This window comes from Dryobates pubescens, chromosome 12 (genome assembly GCF_014839835.1).
Source record: "Dryobates pubescens isolate bDryPub1 chromosome 12, bDryPub1.pri, whole genome shotgun sequence".
Taxonomy (NCBI): Eukaryota; Metazoa; Chordata; class Aves; order Piciformes; family Picidae; genus Dryobates; species Dryobates pubescens.
The window spans coordinates 6,531,003-6,550,594 of NC_071623.1; the positions used below are offsets into that span (position 1 = coordinate 6,531,003).

At 42.7% G+C, this 19,592-nt stretch overlaps 1 protein-coding gene across 2 annotated transcripts in view; it reads right to left on the bottom strand.

Annotated features, from left to right (window-relative positions):
- RPS6KA3 (ribosomal protein S6 kinase A3) overlaps positions 1-19,592 on the bottom strand; it is an 85,959-nt gene that overhangs the window by 45,956 nt on the left and 20,411 nt on the right. For both annotated transcript variants that reach the window (XM_054165856.1, XM_054165855.1), the window contains exons 3-4: positions 3,395-3,511; positions 1,616-1,697 (exon numbers count right to left, since the gene is read on the bottom strand). In XM_054165856.1, the coding sequence (XP_054021831.1) occupies positions 1,616-1,697; positions 3,395-3,511 (199 nt within the window). The remainder of the gene's footprint in view (positions 1-1,615; positions 1,698-3,394; positions 3,512-19,592) is intronic.

Consider the following 19,592-nt stretch of genomic DNA (forward strand, 5'->3'; position numbering starts at 1 on the left):
TAGAGGGCATCATATGAGGAATGGCTGAGGGAGCTGGGGGTGTTTATAGTCTGGAGAAGAGAAGGCTGAGGGGAGAGTTTATTGCTCTCTACAGCTCCCTGAAAGGAGGTTGGAGTGAGGCTGGGGTTGGTCTCTTCTCCCAGGTAACCAGCAATAGGACGGGAGGAAATCTGTTGAAGTTGTGCCAGGGGAGATTTAAGTTGGACATAAGGAAAAACTTCTTTAGTGAGAGAGTGGTGAGGGGCTGGAACAGGCTGCCCAGGGAGGTGGTGGAGTCACCATCCTTGGAGGTGTTCAAGAAGTGTGTAGATGTGGTACTTCAGGATATGGTTTAGTGGTCACACTGGTTGGGTTGTGGTTGGATTCCATCTTAAAGGTCTCTCCCAACCTATGATTCTATGACTACAAAATTGTCCAGGATAGAAGTGAGATTGTTCAAGCTTAAACTTATTCTACATCCAGCACAAGTGCCACAGGTTTTGAGGAAATGTAATGATTTATTTCTGCTTTCATGAAAGACTTAAAACTCCTGTGCTTAGAACTTCTAGTGTAAAATTGTTGGTATAATGCACTTTTAAATATCATGCCCTAAATATAAACTGAGCAAAAGGCATTAACTGTATCCTTGGCAATAGGCAGCAAAGGGAAAGAGGAAGGATATTAAGTTTCAAGTAACAGCTCAGGCACAAGTCAGGCGGCAGATGTAACGCAAACAACTGTCAGCTAACCAATTTAGCATGGCAAGAAGCCTCCTTTCCCCTACAATTCATCAATCTAGTAGTGCTGTTTACATAATCCCTCTAGATTTACAGTACACAGCAGTGTAGTCCATCAATTTCTGCTTGACAGAGAAAACTTCTAAGACACACTCTGTAGAACAGGACTGATCTAAAAAATAAGTTTTAATATCATTGTCCTTGATTTATCTTTTTTTACCCCCCACTCTCTGCTCTGTTAAGACCTCACCTGGAGTGCTGTGTCCAGCTCTGGAGCACTCAACACAGGAAGGACATGGACCTGATGGAGTGAGTCCAGAGCAGGGCCATGAAGATGATCAGGGGACTGGAACATATCTGATACAAGGACAGGCTGAAGCAGCTGAGGTTGTTCAGCCTGGAGAAGAGAAGGCTCCAGAGAGACCTAAGACCTTCCAGTACCTGAAGGGGGCTACAAGAAGGCTGCAGAGGGACTGCTTGCAAGGGCCTGCAGTGATAGGACGAGGGGCAATGGTTTGAAATGAGAGAAGAGCAGATTGAGATTGGATGTGAGGAACAAGTTCTTTACCATAAGGGTGGCAGAACAGTGGAATAGGATGTCCTGGGAGATAGTTGAGGCCCCATCCCTGGAAATCTTCATGATCACATTGGACAAACCTCTGAGCAACCTGATTTAGTTTGAGGATGCCTCTGTATGGTAGTTTTAGGCTATGCCTTTAAAATTTTTTCTCAACTTTCATTTGCTTCCACCTGAACTGGTCTGGCAAAGTTAATGTTGGGAAGGGAAGAGGAAATTTCGACCCACCACACCCTGCTTACTGCAGATGGGGTTGGACTAGATGACCTTTGGAGGTCCCTTGCAACCCACACCATTCCTTGATTCTCTAATCTATGCTTACCTTTCAAGGTGGCCTTTTTCAATACCTTCATTGCATAAAGCTGTCTGGCATCTGATCCTGAGATTTTTTTTACAAGGAAGACCTGCATGGAAAGTTATAAAGAGTTCTTAAAAGATACTCAAGGCAAGTCAGATCAAGATACTTCGCAATGAAATCAGTCACTATTATTTTCATGATACCCAACCTTGCTATTCCTCCCAGTACTAATCATTACCTCCTGTGACAGTTTCAGATTCTGCAAGTATTTCTTCCATTTTTTCCTCCTGTTCCCTCATTTTATACTCTGAAAGGTTCATTCAAGACAAACCTAACACCAAATTGATTTTGGTTCACCTCAATTGATTTCAGTGAGTAAAAGAAAGGACAAATTTGGATTCTTTCAGAGTATTTGAAACACAAAATTCCACCTTTTCATATCTAAACAGTTATGTCTTATTAAAATTCATGAGATGGCACAGCAAAAGTGCCAATAAAGTAACTGTCAGATTTGAAGAGGAATATGTGTACAAAAGCTGATCCAGAGGACTAGATTGATTAATGCATAATAAAATAATTAATCCCAATCCTCCACCTATAAAACTGTAAGAACAGATCCCTTGTGTCACAAAGCTGAGGTGCTTTTTATCACATGCTGTAGATGAGCTTTGCATGTACCAATGGAGGACAAGAAGCCACAGCTGAAGTGTGCTTCACTTCACAGAATCATCATAGAAACATATGATAGCTTAGGTTGGAAGGGACTGTAGAGATCATCTATTCCAAATGACCTTTAGGATCATCAAGTCCATCTTTAACCCAATTACCTTGACCACTAAAGCATATCCTCAAGTGTATTTGAGGCCCCATCCCTGGAGGTATTCAAGGTCAGGCTGGACAAGGCTCTGAGCAAGCTGAACTAGTGGAGGATGTCCCTGCCGACTGCAGGGTGGTTGGACTGGATGACCTTTGGAGGTCCCTTCCAACCCAAACCATTCCACGATTCTACAATTCATATTCAAGCTGGATTTGGCATCATATGATAGAGCTTAACATCACATTCAGAATTGGAATTAAAAATGGGTGTAAAGACTTCTGTTGCCTTACACTTTATATTCCACTCTGTCTCAATGATCTGTCTTGCCACATGAAGTAAATGCTCTGCTTCCAAGTTGAACATGGACAACTAAAAGCATGAATCACATACACCTAGTTAGATCTCAGTGTGGGCAGTTCTCACTGAAGGCTTTTAGAAATACTGAGTCTTTAACAGCTCTTCCAATAAATAGTAAGGTACCTTTTACCAAATCATGGCAGATATTGCCTAGCAGGAAAATGATCAGGATAAATAATGTTTAATTCAGTGAAATTTGTTCTTTACAATCTGCTACAAAAATAAGTTCTGCCTCTGTAGTGCTGATGACCTACCATTAGCTAGCTAGCAACCAGAGATGCTGATCAAGAAAAGTTTCAACCCTCACCTCCTCATCACAGAGGAGTAATTATAGGAAAATGACATTCTATTTTAACACTGAATATCCAATTATTTCATATCAAGCCAATTTTTCCACAGAACTTTGAGATCTCCATATCACACAAACTAGAAAGAGGAAAGAAAATAGTCTACTGCTTCAGAGAGCTCTGCCACAATGAGAGGGGCTGGTGAGCACTCATTTCAAAAGCAGTTTTCACTTGCAACATTGCTTCAATGCAAGGCTGGGGCTGTTCACAATACTTCACTCCTGATGTTCTTTCAGGATTATAGTGCTGAGTAATTGGCTCCACAAGAGCTCAGTCACCAACCTTTCCAAAGGATCCTTGGCCTAGTACTTTCAGAAGTTCAAACTGCGAAGGGTCTGCTTTCTCATGTCCTTCCTTTACGTGGTGAGTTATTGCAATTTCTTTGATATTTCCTTCTTCCTGGCAGAGGAAAAGAGAGAAGTGAAGTACCATTAGCACACTGCATCTTCCAAAAATGTTTACAAAAATCACAGTATGTTGAAAAACACCACTGACACTGAATCCAACCAACTGAAAATAAATACCACCCAGTGATGCTATTTGCACAATTAAGACACAATTATTACCTGTTACAAGAGATAGTTTTACAATCACAGGTGCATAGAATGCTAGAGGCTGGAAGGGACCTCAAAAGATTGTTCAGTCCAACCCCCTGCCAAAGCAGGAGCACCTAGAGCAGATCACACAGGAATGCACACAGGCAGGTCTTGAATATCTCCAGAGAGGGAGACTCCACAACCCCTCTGGGCAGCCTGTTCCAGGGTTCTGTCACCCTCACAGAGAAAACATTTTTTTTTCTCATGTTCCCATGGAACTTCCTAAGCCTCAGCTTCCACCATTGCCCCTTGTGCTGGCACTGGGCATCACTGAGGAGAGCCTGGATCCAGCTTCTCAGCACTCAACCTTTACATGCTGTTAAAGATCAGCACAGGAAACTTCAACAGATCGCCTGACACCAACGTGCTGGTGCAGATGTTCCTGGTATACAGAAAACATCATCAAACCAAACAAAAAAAACCTCAAAAAGTTCATCACCTGTTTCAGATATCATGCTACTATGCAACACTTCAAACTAGAGAAGAGCAGATTTAGATTGGATGTTAGGAACACGTTCTTTACTATCAGGGTAGTGAAATACTGGAACAGGGTTTTCCAGGGAGGTGGTTGGGGCTCCATCCCTGGAGATATTCAAAGTGAGGCTCTGAGCAACCCGATCTAGTGGAGGATGTCCCTGCTTGCTGCAGGGGTGTTGGACTAGATGACCTTTGGAAGTCCCTTGCAACCCAAAGCATTCTCTGATTCCTCAAATCTTTTTGTTATCTACTCAGATTCAGGACACAAAGCAATCAGGTGGGCAGGTTGGTTTAAAAGCATCACAAAGTGTAGTGAAAAACAACATACTGACTTGTTCTCCACACCCAAATAAAAAGGTATTTTTGACAGCAATGCAATTATTATGCAACTAACTTTCCAGTGGTTATTTTGGGCTCCCTCTAAATCAAAACTCAAACCACCACTTTGCATTCCTGATACTAAGAATATTCCCAGTCCTCCCAGTTCTCAGGATTCAGATACTCTTCACTGTTTATAAGGCAGACCTAGTACCACTCTTTGGCAATGAAAACTTATGCCATATCCTATTTTCATATCTTGTTCATTGGCTATATTTGGGAGCAAGCTGTATGATGGTTGCCCACAACTTTGCAGCTTTGTTTTCTGACACAAAGGCTGAACATTTTAATCTAAACACTAATTTGCAAATCCAGTTAAAAACCCCAAAAGCTAAGCAAATCAAGTGCAGGAGTAGCCATCCCCTCACCATCCAACTGAATTAAAATACAAGCCTTTCACACTGTGAAAATAAATCTCAGTCAACTGCACCAAGTACCTCAGTTGATAGATGCTGTCTTACGGCAAAAGCTGGAAGAGAAGTCAGTCTAGTACTGAAATTTGTCTTAAGCTCTGCTTCTGATCATTCTCTGGTACTTGGAAAAAACATTTGTCCCACATGATGAACTCAAATGAAATAAGATGACGTATTGGGTGCTGAAAGAGTCAGGTCCTGCTCCCCTTTCTTCCACTCCCTGACAACTTTGACGCTACTATTACTCTCTACAACTACCTGAAGGGAGGTTGTAGACAGACGGATATTGGTCTCTTGTCCCAGGCAGCCAGTACCAGGACAAGAGGACACAGTCTCAGGCTACGCCAGGGGAGGTTTAGGTTGGATGTTAGGAAAAAGTTCTATACAGAAAGAGTGATTGCCCATTGGAATGGGCTGCCTGGGGAGGTGGTGGAGTCGCCATCATTGGAGGCTTTCAGGAGAAGACTTGACGGGGTGCTTGGTGCCGTGGGTTAGTTGTTTGGGTGGTGTTGGATTGGTTGATGGGTTGGACGCGATGATCTTGAAGGTCTCTTCCAACCTGGTTTATTCTATGTATATTCTATGTATATGTACACTAGACTCTCACCAGTAACCTTGGCTTGCAATGGAGGGATCTTCTTTTCAGTTATAACTACACCCTACTGCCTACATTTTATTAGGAACAAGTTCTTTACCACGAGTGTAGTGGAACAGTGGAACAGCTTGCCCAGGCAGGTAGTTGAGGCCCCAGCCCTGGAGATACTCAAGGTGAGGCTCAACAGGTCTCTGGGCAACCTGATCTGGTTGGGAATGTCCCTGCTGCCTGGAGAGGGGGTTGGACTGCATGACCATTGGAGACCCCTTCCAACCCAGATCATTCTATGATTAATTATAGAATCATAGAATTGTCAGGGTTGGAAGGGACCCCAAGGATCATCCAGCTCCAACCCCTCTGCCATGGGCAGGGACACCTCACATTACATCAGGTTGTTCACTGCCACATCCAGCCTGGCCTCCAAAACCTCCAGGGATGAGGCTTCCACCACCTCCCTGGGCAACCTGTACCAGTGTCCCACCACCCTCACGGGGAACAACTTCTTCCTAATATCTAAGCTGAATCTACCCATTTCTAGTTTTGTTCCATCCCCCCCAGTTCTATCACTTCCTGACACCGTCAAAAGTCCAGCTTTCTTGTAGCCCCCTTCAGAGACTGGAAGGCCACAAGAAGGTCTCCTCAGAGCCTTCTCTTCTCCAGACTAAATAGCCCCAACTCTCTCAGTCTGTCCTCATAGGAGAGGTGCTCCAGCCCTCTGATCATCCTCATGGCCCTTCTCTGATTTAATTTATAAGCTTAGGAAGCTCCCTTTTCCAAGCCTTATAATGCAGCACTGTAGAAATTAAATTCCTAAGAAATAAATCTTTTTTATCTAGCCACACAGTGCTCCCTCAAGGCCTTCTTCACACTAAGAAGTACAATTACCACAGAAAGCCATGTGCTTAAAATAAATAAATAAAGAAATCCTGTGTTAGTCAACTTGAAGTGGTTGCTACTGGCTTCCTTTAGAATGAAACTAAATATAGAAGACAAGGAAACAAACAGAAGGTAACATTACTCTTGAGTTTCCTTAACATTTCCTTAACAGTATAATAGTGTTAAATCAACACTGGCCTAGAAAGGAAGTGAGTGACAAACAAGTTTGGGTGTGAATTTAAAACACCACCTCAATGTTCTCTACAACTCCCTGAAAGATGGTTGTAGCGAGGTGGGGGGCAGTCTCTTCTCCCTAGCATCAAGTGATAGAATGAGAGCAAATGGCCTCAAATTTTGCCAGGAGAGGTTTAGATTGGGTATCAGGACAAAACTTCTTTACTGAAGTTTACTGGCAGTTTATTTTTCACAACAGAAGTAAAGCATCTGAAGGGCTCTACGAGAAGGCTGCAAAGGGGCTGCTTCCAAAGGCCTGCAGTGATAGGACAAGGGGCAATGGCTTGAAATTAGAGAGGAGCAGATTTAGACTGGATGTTAGGAACGAGTTCTGCACCACGAAGGTGGTGGAACACTGCAACAGTTTACCCAGAGAGGTGGTTGAGGCCTCACCCGTGTAGACCTTCAAGGTCAGGCTGGAGAAGGCTCTGAACAAGCTGATCTAGTGGAGGATGTCCCTGCTGAGTGCAGGGGGGTTGGACTGGATAACCTTTGGAGGTCCCCTCCAACCCAAGCCATTCTATGAATCTTTTCTATTTAAAATAGCATTTTTAAATGCCTTAAAATTCTGCTTTATATATTTGTTCCATGTACTGATAATTTACACTCAAGAAACATCCAGAATCAAAATTCAGTAAAGTGCTTTGGAATTTCAGTTTCTGTAGACAGGAGCCAGAATGAGAGAATGAGTAAGTGAATAAATAAATAAATCTTTCTGCTAGTTTTAATCACAGCAACTGAGTTAGACCTACAATGCTGGTACTCAATACCTCCTTGAAGGCTCAGTCAACTTTCACGAAACTGTCAGAAAGCCAACAGGTCAACATTTTTCAGAGCAGACCAAAAAAATAAAAGCCATTTTGAAGTGGGGTTGTAGCTATAGACAAGGCTGAGACGATTTGGTCTGATGCTGGTTGCCTGGGAAAAGAGACCAACCCCCACCTGGCTGCAACCTCCCTTCAGGTAGTTGTAGAGAGCAATGAGGTCTCCCCTGAGCCTTCTCAGTGTATCAATATGAAAGGCAGCTCATAGTACATGCTTCCATGTAATACTGTTTAACTGCACTTAATGAGTTTTAACTTATCTGGCAAGCTCACTGCTGCATCAATTAATACTATGTTCAAAAAAGCAAATCCAACGAATAAAGAGCTAACTGCAAGCTTATTTTCCACTTGGAAGTTGAGCACAGCAGCAGCAAAAATACTGCTTCTGTCACTTTTCATTTGTTAGCACTAGGCATGCAGCTTCATAGATTGTTCCACTTTTATGGTGGAAGTAGCAGCTTTGTTTTCATCCCTCTCAATCTTTTCCAGGCATGTTTTGCTTCCTCTTATCCAATGCATGTTCTTGAGGCAGAGGCACATTCAGCGCAAGTGAAGATAAGGCTGAACACAATCACATAAATTCCCCAGCAAGTTACTTTGCACTGCTCCAACCACGACTGCAGGTTTCCTTTTACAACTTTGTTAACCTTCCTTGTACTTCCCTGAGTTCAGCTGGAGATTGCTGTACTTGGGGAAGTCAGAATCACAGAACTTTAAGGGTTGGAAGGGACCTCTGGGGACTGAGTCCAACCACAGGCAGAATAATTTTGAGTTCTGCAATCAAACAGAAAACATTTCTGGAATACTATTATGTTCTAAAGCTTGGTGCTGAAGTTACATAAAGTGTTTCTGTCCTGTAAAGACAGTAAGCTTATTGGATATCAAGTGATTTTAAAAGGATGACTCAATGTTGGCACAGTTCCCAAGCTCATATGCATAATTTCCTTTTCCTCCCCTCCCTTGAGTCAGGAAGTCTCCTAGATGCATTTCTACTTTCCCAGCTTGTTATAAAAGTAGGAAGAATTTTCAGTATTACCTGAAAAAAATAATACACCCTCCTCCATGAGCTATGCTTTTTGAAGGGGAAAAACAAAAAAACCAGCAGACTGAAACCAAATTATTTTTACCTTTTGTATCAGGGCTTACAGAAGTCTTTAACAAGGTAAAAATTTGGAGTGAACAACGTGAGGGGTGCACCACTCTTGGGTATTTTTAAACATTTCAGTCACAGTCTATATATTCATAAATACATATTCATAAACATTCAGTCACACTCATAAATTCTATACCCATTATGCTCCTGCATTAAAGTGCAAAACTGCCTTTAACAATAAAAATAATAATTCAATCCCAAGAGGCATTTCACAATCTCCCATTACTTCAGTAAGCACTGTTAGTGAGCTAAACCATGGAATAATATATCCCATCCCTTTTATCTGTGACTAATAACCAGTTTAGGTCACTCAACAGAACTAAGGATTACTTACATGCTGATAGACAAGCAATTGTTGTAAAAAGCTGATTAAAAAATGTTGCTTTTGAAGTGGCAATTATTCTAATACAACAGAAAGCAAAGCACTGCCATGCACAAAATTAATGCAAGCTGACTTAAAGATATTCTTTCTGTGCCTGCCTGCTTTACACTACTACCAAGAAAAGCAAGAATAGAGCAGAAATTCTAATAATGTGAACATCTGAAGTCAGAAATAGAGGTTTCCACAATTTATGTGCTGGAATGAGTCCAGAGAAGGGCAACAAGGATGAGCAGAGGGCTGGAGCTCCTCTGCTGTGAGGGCAGACTGAGAGAGTTGGGGTTGTTTAGTTTGGAGAAGAGAAAGCTCCGAGGAAATCTTGTGGCCTTCCAGTATCTGAAGGGGGCTGTGGAGGAACTTCTGAGGGTATCAGGGAGTGACAGGACTGGGGGGAATGGAACAAAACTAGAAATGGGTAGATTCAGACTGGATGTTAGGAGGAAATTCTTCACCATGAGGGCAGTGAGATACTGGAACAGGTTGCCCAGGAAGGTGGTCGAAGTGCCACCCCTGGAAGTTTTTAAGGCCAGGCTGGATGTGGCTGTGAGCAACCTGATGTACTGTGAGGTGTCCCTGCCCATGGCAGAGGGGTTGAAACTAGATGATCCTTGAGGTTCCTTCCAACCCTGACACTTCTGTGAATCATTTTAAACTTAAAACTGACATCAGATTACTTATTGCAGGTGGCATCTATTGTTTCACCTGACTGAAAATAAAATTTCTTCAAAGATTTCTTCAAACTCAATTTACAAATGTTTAATTTCAAGGTAGGGTTTGAGGTTTTTTGGTGTTCCTAAATTGTTAAATTTCTTTTAAAAAAAATAATGCTTAGAAACATTAAGAAAAAAAAATTGTAATTATAACAACACTAAAATGTAATAATATTATGACAGTTATACTGTATCCATGTATAAAAATCACTGCATCCATGTATTTATTCCTTCCTCTCCATACTTCCTTCTCTTTCCCGTTCCTGTCTTCCTGCCAGAACAGTTTTGAGCTCTAGAAGAATATCAATGTCCACATCTATTCCAGGTAGCCAATTTGGATAACGAAGACTGCTGAAATGGTTACCGAGACTGAACTCTTTCCCATACTTTTGATCTTATAGATGAAGCAAGGCAGGAGTCTGAAGACTAAGTCCTGTCCCAGAATAACAAGTCAGAGGATAGATGAGGACCCTTTGGATAAACATGGCTGTCCCAGGTGGGAGGGTAACTCTACAGATGCTTTCCCACCTCAGAATGAAAATATAAAGGCCAGGACTGAAGGAGGACTCTGATTCCTTCTCAAAGCAAATTTGTGCAGTAGGCTGCTCAGCAGGTAAAGCTGAAAAATCCCTGTAAACATTCTAAAAACTTAGTGTTGGTCACCTGAAGTAGTTTTGCAATGCAGTTCTCTTTTGATCAAACCTCACAGAATTATCTCATGAACTAGACTGTGCATGTCAGCACTGGAAAAAAATACTCACTGGGTGGAACTTCTCATTTCCCTTTAAGTTTGATAGAGGCTTTCTTCCCAGTTTGTAAGCACTATAACATTTCAGGGCATTGCAATAAAAAATATTCAATAATAAATCAACAATTTAAAAAAAATAATAATCCATCAGAATAATCAGCACTCATCTATGAAAGATGTGATTACTGTTTCATTGAGATAATATCCTAAATGCACTCTGAAATTTATATAGGCTGGAAACCCTTCCTTTGGGCTGCACTGCCGAGCATTTTAAGACCAAGAGAGTGGTAAAGACAATACAATCAAACTACCATAAGCAGATAAATTTACGTAATTTATCTTTTTATCTCAAGACTTCTAAGAAATCCCTTTAATTTTGCCTGTGGAAGAGAACTATGAATTGATACATGTTTATTCTACAAGGTTTCTATCACAACGCCTATATATAATGCAGCCTGTGTTCCAATCATTTTAGTCCTAAGTGCTGCAATTACAGCAAACAAATTCAATGTCATTTTCCAGCACATACTGCAAAGTTTAAACCAGTACACAGAGGTTAGCAGGTGTTAAATGGGTATCCCTTTTGTCACCTGCTTCACTTTAGATGTTAAAACAGCATGAAAAGTGATTCGAGTCTCAACGACGAAATGCTCGATCACGTTGCATGTTTAAATGCATTGTTGAACAGTGCTTGGGATAATACAGAGAGATTTTTTGGCTTTAAAAAATCCAACCTAACGACCCTTGTGTTTAAATATATGCTCGACAAGAAGGCAAATGATACAAATTAAATGTATGCTGTGACTAAATTATCATTTTAATGCTTGAAATCACAATAGCATTAACTGTAATACAATACAATAACAGCCTGAGTACTGTTTTCAGAAGTAAATCTGAGATAGCAGCAAGCCTCAGTTGTTTCACTTGTTACCTCACATACAATAATAGCCTTAGTACTGTTTTCTAGAAGTAAATCTAAGATAGTAACAAGCCTCAGTTATTTCACTTGTTACCCCACATACAATAATAGCCTTAGTACTCTTTTCAGAAGTAAATGTGAGATAGCAGCAAGCCTCAGTTATTTCACTTGTTACCTCACATACAATAATAGCCTTAGTACTGCTTTCAGAAGTAAATCTGAGACAGCAACAAGCCTCAGTTATTTCACTTGTTACCCCACACATACAATAAAAGCCTTAGTACTCTTTTCAGAGGTAAATCTAAGATTATACCAAGCCTGAGTTATTTTAGTTGTCACGCCACACATAATCACATTTTCCAGTTCAAAACACTACACTGTTAAAATAGCCACTAAATATTGACCTTAAAGATTATTGATCTTAAAAGTACATTACTAATAAACTTAAGACTCTCACTGAAAAAAACAAATTAAATTAAAATACAGCTAAACTTATACATTTCTAGGTAAAAACGTCCAAACAAGGCTAAAATATCAACAGGTACCTTAGGAGCACTGACAAAATACAAGCACACCGCTACCTTTTTCTTCCTGCCTTAAAAGAAAATTCAGCGAGCTCTGCATACAAACAGCACCAATCCCAAAGCAGCCTAAAATTGCTTTTAAAATTCAAATTAAAAGTGAAATTTCCCCTTCCCCCCCCCCCCCCCCCAACTTCTTTTAAATAAGAAACTCGGCTCACCCGCACAGAACGAGCACGCAGAGCCAGAAACTTCAACATGACTAAGGAACCATAGTGTTTAGATTTTCTGTCTGAGCGATCACAAGTCTAAGGAGGGAAGACCAACCCTGGTGTGGTTCTTTTTTTTTTTCTCCTTTTTTTTTTTTGCTGTGACCAGCTGTTCCAGCAATTAGAAAATTTCCTGTCAGGCAAGTCAGACACAGTGAGGGGGTGGGGAGATAGAAGGAGGGAAGAAGGTCAAACAGAAAAAAAAAAAAGAGAAGAGGACATTGATTCCCTCCCCTCATGGACTGTAAAGAAAACTGGGCAGCAGCATGGTACTCATGCAGCTGATGCTCACAGAATCACAGAAGGTGAGGGGCTGGAAGGGACCTCAAAAGATCGTTCAGTCCAACCCCCTGCCAGAGCAGGAGCACCTAGAGCAGATCACACAGGAATGCACACAGGCAGGTCTTGAATATCTCCAGAGAGGGAGACTCCACAACCCCTCTGGGCAGCCTGTTCCAGGGTTCTGTCACCCTCACAGGGAAAAAAATTAAAAATTTCTCCTGTTTCCACAGAACTTCCTAAGCCTCAGCTTCCACCATTGCCCCTTGTGCTGGCATTGGGCACCACCGAGAAGAGCCTGGCTCCAGCTTCTCGGCACTCAACCTTTACATATTGTTACAGATCAGCACAGGAAACTTCAACAGATCGCCTGACACCAACGTGCTGGTGCAGATGTTATTTAGTCCTGGTATCCAGAAAACAACAGAAAACAAAAAAAAAAACCAACACCAAAAGTTCATCACCTGTTTCAGATATCATGCTACTATGCAACACTTCAAACTAGAGAAGAGCAGATTTAGATTGGAACAAGTTCTTTACTATGAGGGTAGTGGAACATTGGAACAGGTTTTCCAGGGAGGTGGCTGGGGCTCCATCCCTGAAGATATTCAAAATGAGGCTTGACAGGGCTCTGGGCAACCTGATCTAGTGCAGGATGTCCCTGCTGACTGCAGAAAGGGTTGGACTAGATGACCTTTGGAGGTCCCTTCCAACCCAGACCATTCTATCATTCTATGATTTCAATACTGAGGCAGAATACCACATGCTGGATGTATTTTTATTTGTTTTTTTTCACTTCATTTTACAAAATATTTTAAGAGCTTGTTTATCACTGCTTCAATGCAGAGAATGCAGGATGCATATACTTCAGGACTACTTCTTTTGCTAGAGCTTTTAGAGGACCAAACCGACCTTGTGCATAGCCCCTTGAAATTCTGCATGGAGAAAAGGCTCCAGAGATCTTCTAAAGGTTAGGCCGAGGGCTCCCCTAATTGAGAGACACAGGGATCTGCTGGAGAGACTCCAAAGGAGACCTATGAGGATGACTGGGGGACTTGAAAGTCTCTCCTGCGAAGAAAGACTGAGAGACCTGGAGTCTGGAGAAGACTGATCTGATCAACATCTATCCAGGTCTCAGGGGTGAGTGTCAAGAAGGTGCCAGGCTCTTTTCAGTGGTGCCCAGTAATAAGACAACAACAGGTATATGGTAGAAGACAGGAGGGTCCACCTCAACATGACGAGACACTTGTTTATGGGAGGCTGACAACACCCAGGAAGAAGCTGCCCAGTGAGGTTGTGGAGTCTCCTCTGGGGACTTTCAAAATCCACCTGGATGCATTCCTGTGAAGCCTGCCCTAGGTGATCCTGCTTTGGCAGAGAGATTGGACTCGATCTCTGGAGGTCCCTTCCACCCCCTAACATTCTTTGATTCTATGATTTGAGTTAGATTATCCAGCTCCACTGTATGACTTCTGCATCAATATTATTCTGAAGAGACTAAAAAATTTTTGAGTAATAAAAATGCCAAAGCTTTTTTCCAATGCTTAAAAAAAACCTTCAACACTTAAAATGTTTCTAAGAAATTGAAGTAATTAAATTAAATTCCAACTGCTAAGGTGAAGTTTTAATTTGATCTCTCTAGATTTAATTTTTGATCTGAACACAAATGAAGGAGAATTAGTCAGTTTGAAACGTGGGCTCTAGGTACACATAAATGTAGAAGTATCTTCTTACAAGGACAGGCTGAGGGAGCTGGGGTTGTTCAGCCTGGAAAAGAGAAGGCTCCAGGGAGACCTAACAGCAGTCTTCCAGTACCTGAATTTCATTGGAATGTGCTGCCCAGGGAGGTGGTGGAGTCACTGTCCCTGGGTGTGTTCAAGAGGGGATTGGACGTGGCACTTGGTGCTATGGTCTAGTCATGAGGTCTGTGATGACAGGTTGGACTTGATGATTTTTGAGGACTCTTCCAACCTGGGTGATACTGTGAAGGGGGCTACAAGAAGGCTGCAGAGGGAATGTTTGCAAAAGTTAGTGTGATAGGACCAGGGGTAATGGTTTGAAATTAGAGGAGATTTAGACTGGATTTTAGGGACCAGTTCTTTGCCATGAGGGTTCTGGAACACTGCAACAGGCTGCCCAGGGAGGTGGTTGGGGCCCCATCCCTGGAGATACTCAAGGTCAGGTTCAAAAAAGGCTCTGAGCAACCTGAGGTAGGAGAGGCTGTCCCTGCTCACTGCAGGGGGGGCTGGACTAGATGACCTTTGGAGGTCCCCTCCAAACCAAACCATTGTATATTTTTCTGTATAAAAATAAATATAATAAAAGTAACTTTAGCTTTTTTGAGATTTATTAACAACACTGAATTACAGAGTGCGTGCTCTGTTGGAGCGTGGAGCAAGACTGTTTTTCCTCAAGTAATAAAGAACTAACAACGTTTTGTCAAAGGCACATACAAAGTACTCAGCTATAAACAGATCCACATGATTCCAGTTAGTGATTCTGCACCAGGGCAAACCACTGTATACTTCTTCCTGTGCAAGCCATTCAAGCAGACAAGCCCATCAAACTATCTATCTTCCTTGACTGAGTTTTTACAAACATCTGGATTATCACAAAATGTAATATTTTCATTCCTCTTCAGAAGTCAGTCATTTATTTCAGTGTTGCTTCTATCTCTATAGCACATCCTGGCTGTCTACAGTATCAGTTTCTAACTTTGCCTTTGAAAACTGGATGTGTCTCCCCACTGTGAGCAAAGACCCCCTTGCCCAAATGCAGAGGTGAAACAAGGATAAGCAGAACCCTACAAGTGAAAATATGCCTTGGGTTTGGTATTCACAGAATGGTCTGGGCTGGAAAGGACCTCCAAAGGTCATCCAGTCTGACCTCCCCACAGTCAGCAGGGGCAGCCTCCACTAGAGCAGGTTGTCCAGAGCCTCATCGAGACTCACCTTGAATATCTCCAGAGATGGGACCCCAACCACCTCCCTGGGCAACCTATTCCAGGGTTCCACCACCCTCATGGTGCAGAACTTGTTCCTAACATCCAATCTAAATCTGCTCTTCTCTAGTTTGAAGCCACTGCCCGTTGTCCTGTCACTGCAGGCCTTTGCAAACTGCCTCTTTCCATCCTTCTTGTCATCCCCTTTCAGGTACTGGAAGGCTGCTCTTAGGTCTCCCCAGAGCCTCCTCCTCTCCAGGCTGAACAACCCCAGCTCCCTCAGCCTATCTTTGTAGCAGAGGTGCTCCAATCCCCTGATCATCTTCATGGCCCTCCTTGTACTCCTTTGTGTCTTTATTTATGTCACATCCACAGGGACAAATCTTTCATTTTCTATGTAGTAAATATACACAATTGCTATTATAGTAGATTACACAGGCATTAAGTAACTACTACTGCACACTGACTCCTCAGTTCCTATGTGCATTTCACAGTGTGTTAAGAGACCTTTTGGAAGAAGTAGCCTCTATTATAACAGCAATTACCCAGCATGAAAAAATGATTCAATATTTGGTTTTGGATAAACAGATCTTCTAGAACACAAGGAGGTTACAGAAACACAAGGATTTCAAGTATTTCACAAATAGCACAACAATTACTTGAAGCTTTCTTCTCTTCAATTGTTTTGAAGCTCCAGCTAAGCTTCCCTCTCCAAACTGAAATACCTTAAGAATTGTAGTTTAACACCAATACAGTTGTTTACTTTGAAGAGTGGGGATGGGGTGGGACATGGAGGATTATATTGACCCCTTACAAAGACTTAAACTGAAATAAATACAATCACAGAATGCTTTGGGTTGGAAGGGACTTTGAAAGGTCATCTAACCCAACCCCCCTGCTAAAGCAGGGTCACACACAGCAGGCTGCTCAAGATCACAGCATCCAGGTGGGTTTGGAATCTTTCTAGAGGAGGAGACTCCACAACCTCTGCAGGCAGCCTGCTCCCACAGCGAAGGATTTTCTCCTCATCTTCAGATGGAACCTCCTGGGTTCCAGTTTGTCCACTGCCCCTTATCCTCTTTTGCTGGGCACCACTGGAAACAGTCTGGTCCCATCCTCTTGTTCCCTGCCCTCTCAAGCTTCTTTTCTCTAGGCTAAGCAGCCCCAAGGCTCTCAGCCTTTCCTCCTCACAGAGATTCTCCAGTCCTCTCAGCATCTTTGTAGCCTCTGCTGGATTCTCTTCAGAAGTTCTCCGTCTCTCTTGGACTGGAGAGCCCAGAACTGGACCCACTACTCCAGATGTGACCCAACCAGGGCAGAGTAGAGAGGGTGGAGAACCTCCCTTGACCTGCTGTTTAGTTAAGGTATCAAATAAGACTAAGGTCAGGTGGTAGCAAACAAGTCCTGAGCAGCTGCAGGACACTTCAAATTACCCCTTATTCTTTTCATTTGCCTTTTCATAAAATCAAGATGAAGACCCAAAGCTCTTTCCTACAGGGAATGGCAGACCATACTCCCATAAACTGTCTGCCTTTAACTTGTCAAGAACACATATGAATGCACTAAAAGTAGAGTGAGCAGGAAACTCCAAAGTACAGTGCTACAGGCTGTACAGAGTGGCTGGAGAGCAGCCAAGCAGAAAGGGACCTGGGGGTACTTGTTGAGTAGGCTGAACATGAGCCAGCAGTGTGCCCAGGTGGCCAAGAAGGCCAATGGCATCCTGGCATGGATCCAGAACAGCATGGCCAGCAGGAGCAGGGAAGTCATCCTGCCCCTGTACTCAGCACTGGTTAGGCCACACCTTGAGTCCTGTGTCCAGTTCTGGGCCCCTCAGTTTTAGGACATTGAGATACTTGAACATGTTCAGAAAAGGGCAACAAAGCTGTGGAGGGGTTTGGAGCACAGCCCTGTGAGGAGAGGCTGAGGGAGATGGGGGTGTTGAGCCTGGAGAAGAGGAGGCTCAGGGGAGACCTTCTTGCTCTCTCCAACTCCCTGAAGGGAGGTTGTATCCAGGTGGGAGTTTGTCTCTTCTCCCAGACAACCTGTGACAGAACAAGAGGACACAGTCTCAAGCTGCACCAGAGGCTTAGGCTGCATGGTAGGAAGACATTCTTCCCAGAAAGAGAGATTGGCCATTGGAATGTGCTGCCCAGGGAGGTGGTGGAGTCACCATCACTGGAAGTGTTTAAAAAGGGACTGGATGTGGCACTTGGTTCCATGGGTTAGTTGATTAGATGGTGTTGGGTGATAGGTTGGACTTGATGATCTTGAAGGTCTTTTCCAACCTGGTCTATTCTGTATACTGAACTAAGTTCTGTGGTAGCAAGGAGAGCTAAAAGCAGAAGTTGTAAGAACTACACTAACTAGACAAAGACAAAAAATAGATACTGTGGGTAAGTAACCACTCATTTTCTTGTCCTTTTGCTGTGTGAGTGTATTGTGCTGCAGAAAGGGTGCTGTATCTGCTAAGGGTGACAGGAATAAGGCATTTCAACTGCAACACTTGTACAAGTACAGACTAGTACTCTCCCAACCCTTTTGTCTGACCTCCCAGTGAAGAACAAAGCACAGTGCAGAAGGGTCAGCGGGGTTACTCCACAACAATAGTTCTTCTATAACTGGCATGGGTCTGCAGCAGGTGGAAGAAGTTTCTTGTGTTCTGGGAGAATAAAGCCTGTGCGGTTCCCAAAGAACACTACCAGCCAACCAGAAACATTAAGATATATGCTACATAATTCATTTTGAGAATCTCTGAGAAGAGAGCTTGCCCTTTTAAATATTCCTTCCTATAAGGAGGACACAGGTTAGAGGGCAGCAGTCCCCAACAGGGAAAGCCTGTGATAACAAGGGCAAATTGCCACAGCAAATTGCTCCCCTTACCTTGAAGTCTTTGATAAGGATTTGTATTATACATGTTCACCACCAAACACAACTGTCTCCAAAACAAAAGGAATTTGCTGTGCCCACCAATGCCATTTCTGTCAATTGCAGAACTCCCCTTGCACAATGCATTTCCTCCTCCCTAGTACAGAAATACACTGAGTGCATCTCCCATCTTCCCCCCACCCCTCTTCTTTTGAACTGAGTGTTCTGAATATACAAAAATGAAGAGGAAGAGTCATCAGACTTGCTGTCCAGATATTCAAGAGAATGGGGCTCATAGCCTCCACAGAGAGCAGAACTCAAAAAAGATGCTGGAGGAACTCTCCAAGCAGCACAGAACATGTGGAACCCATAGGTTTTATTGAATAAAATGGGCATGCCACAGTGGGATGCTCACTTTTACACACTAACATGGAAAGTTAAAGCATCTAAGAGCAGTCCATTAGGTAGACTGACAACCTCTCAGTGCCTGCCCTCAGACTGAGAAGTGTAACAATGCAAACTAAGTGTTTATGCTGCTAGACGAGCAAGGCTCTGCAGGACAGATCGCTCTCAATTATCTGGAAAAAACAAAGAGTGCCAGAAGGAATGAAAACCTCTCGGTTGGTGAAGGTCAACACTTGAGGAACAGAGAGATACTTTCTGGAGTTTTCAGAGCTGAGTAATAGACTTCTCTTGATAATAAATATGTTTGCATAGCCAAAGCAGCAACATTCTATTAACCAGGGGGTGTGGCAGTTTCCATCTGCTACTTTACAGGCTTTTCAGGGCTACCATCTGCTTTCTCATCATGCAGCAAGCAAGCAGCTTGACTTAACGTTGCTTACACTCTCAAATGATTCAGTTTTCTGACCAAGACACACAAAAAAATAATATGCTGCACCTAAGGCACTAAGGGCAAAATCTATTTGAAGATATCACTGAAAGAAGTTTGCTGTAACCTTGTCTCAACACCTGATGAAATGGAGAGAAGGATGGAAAGCGGGTAAGTTGCTCCATCACCTTTCCAGGGATGGAGGTGAGGCTGACTGGTCTATAGTTACTATTCTATAGTTATCTCCACAAAACCAAGGCAACTGAACTTGCATGCCTTACATAGATCCCAAAATATTTTGTCTTCCTATCCAAAGTGTAAGCACCTGCTAGGCATGTTCACCCTACTGTCCTCACGTAGAGACCACCTGAGTGCTCCAAGCCCATTTAAGCACAAAGCTAAACAGAAGAGCCTTAATGAGTTTCAGTGGTAATTTAAAATTAGTCTTCATCTCACAGCAAAACAGGTGTG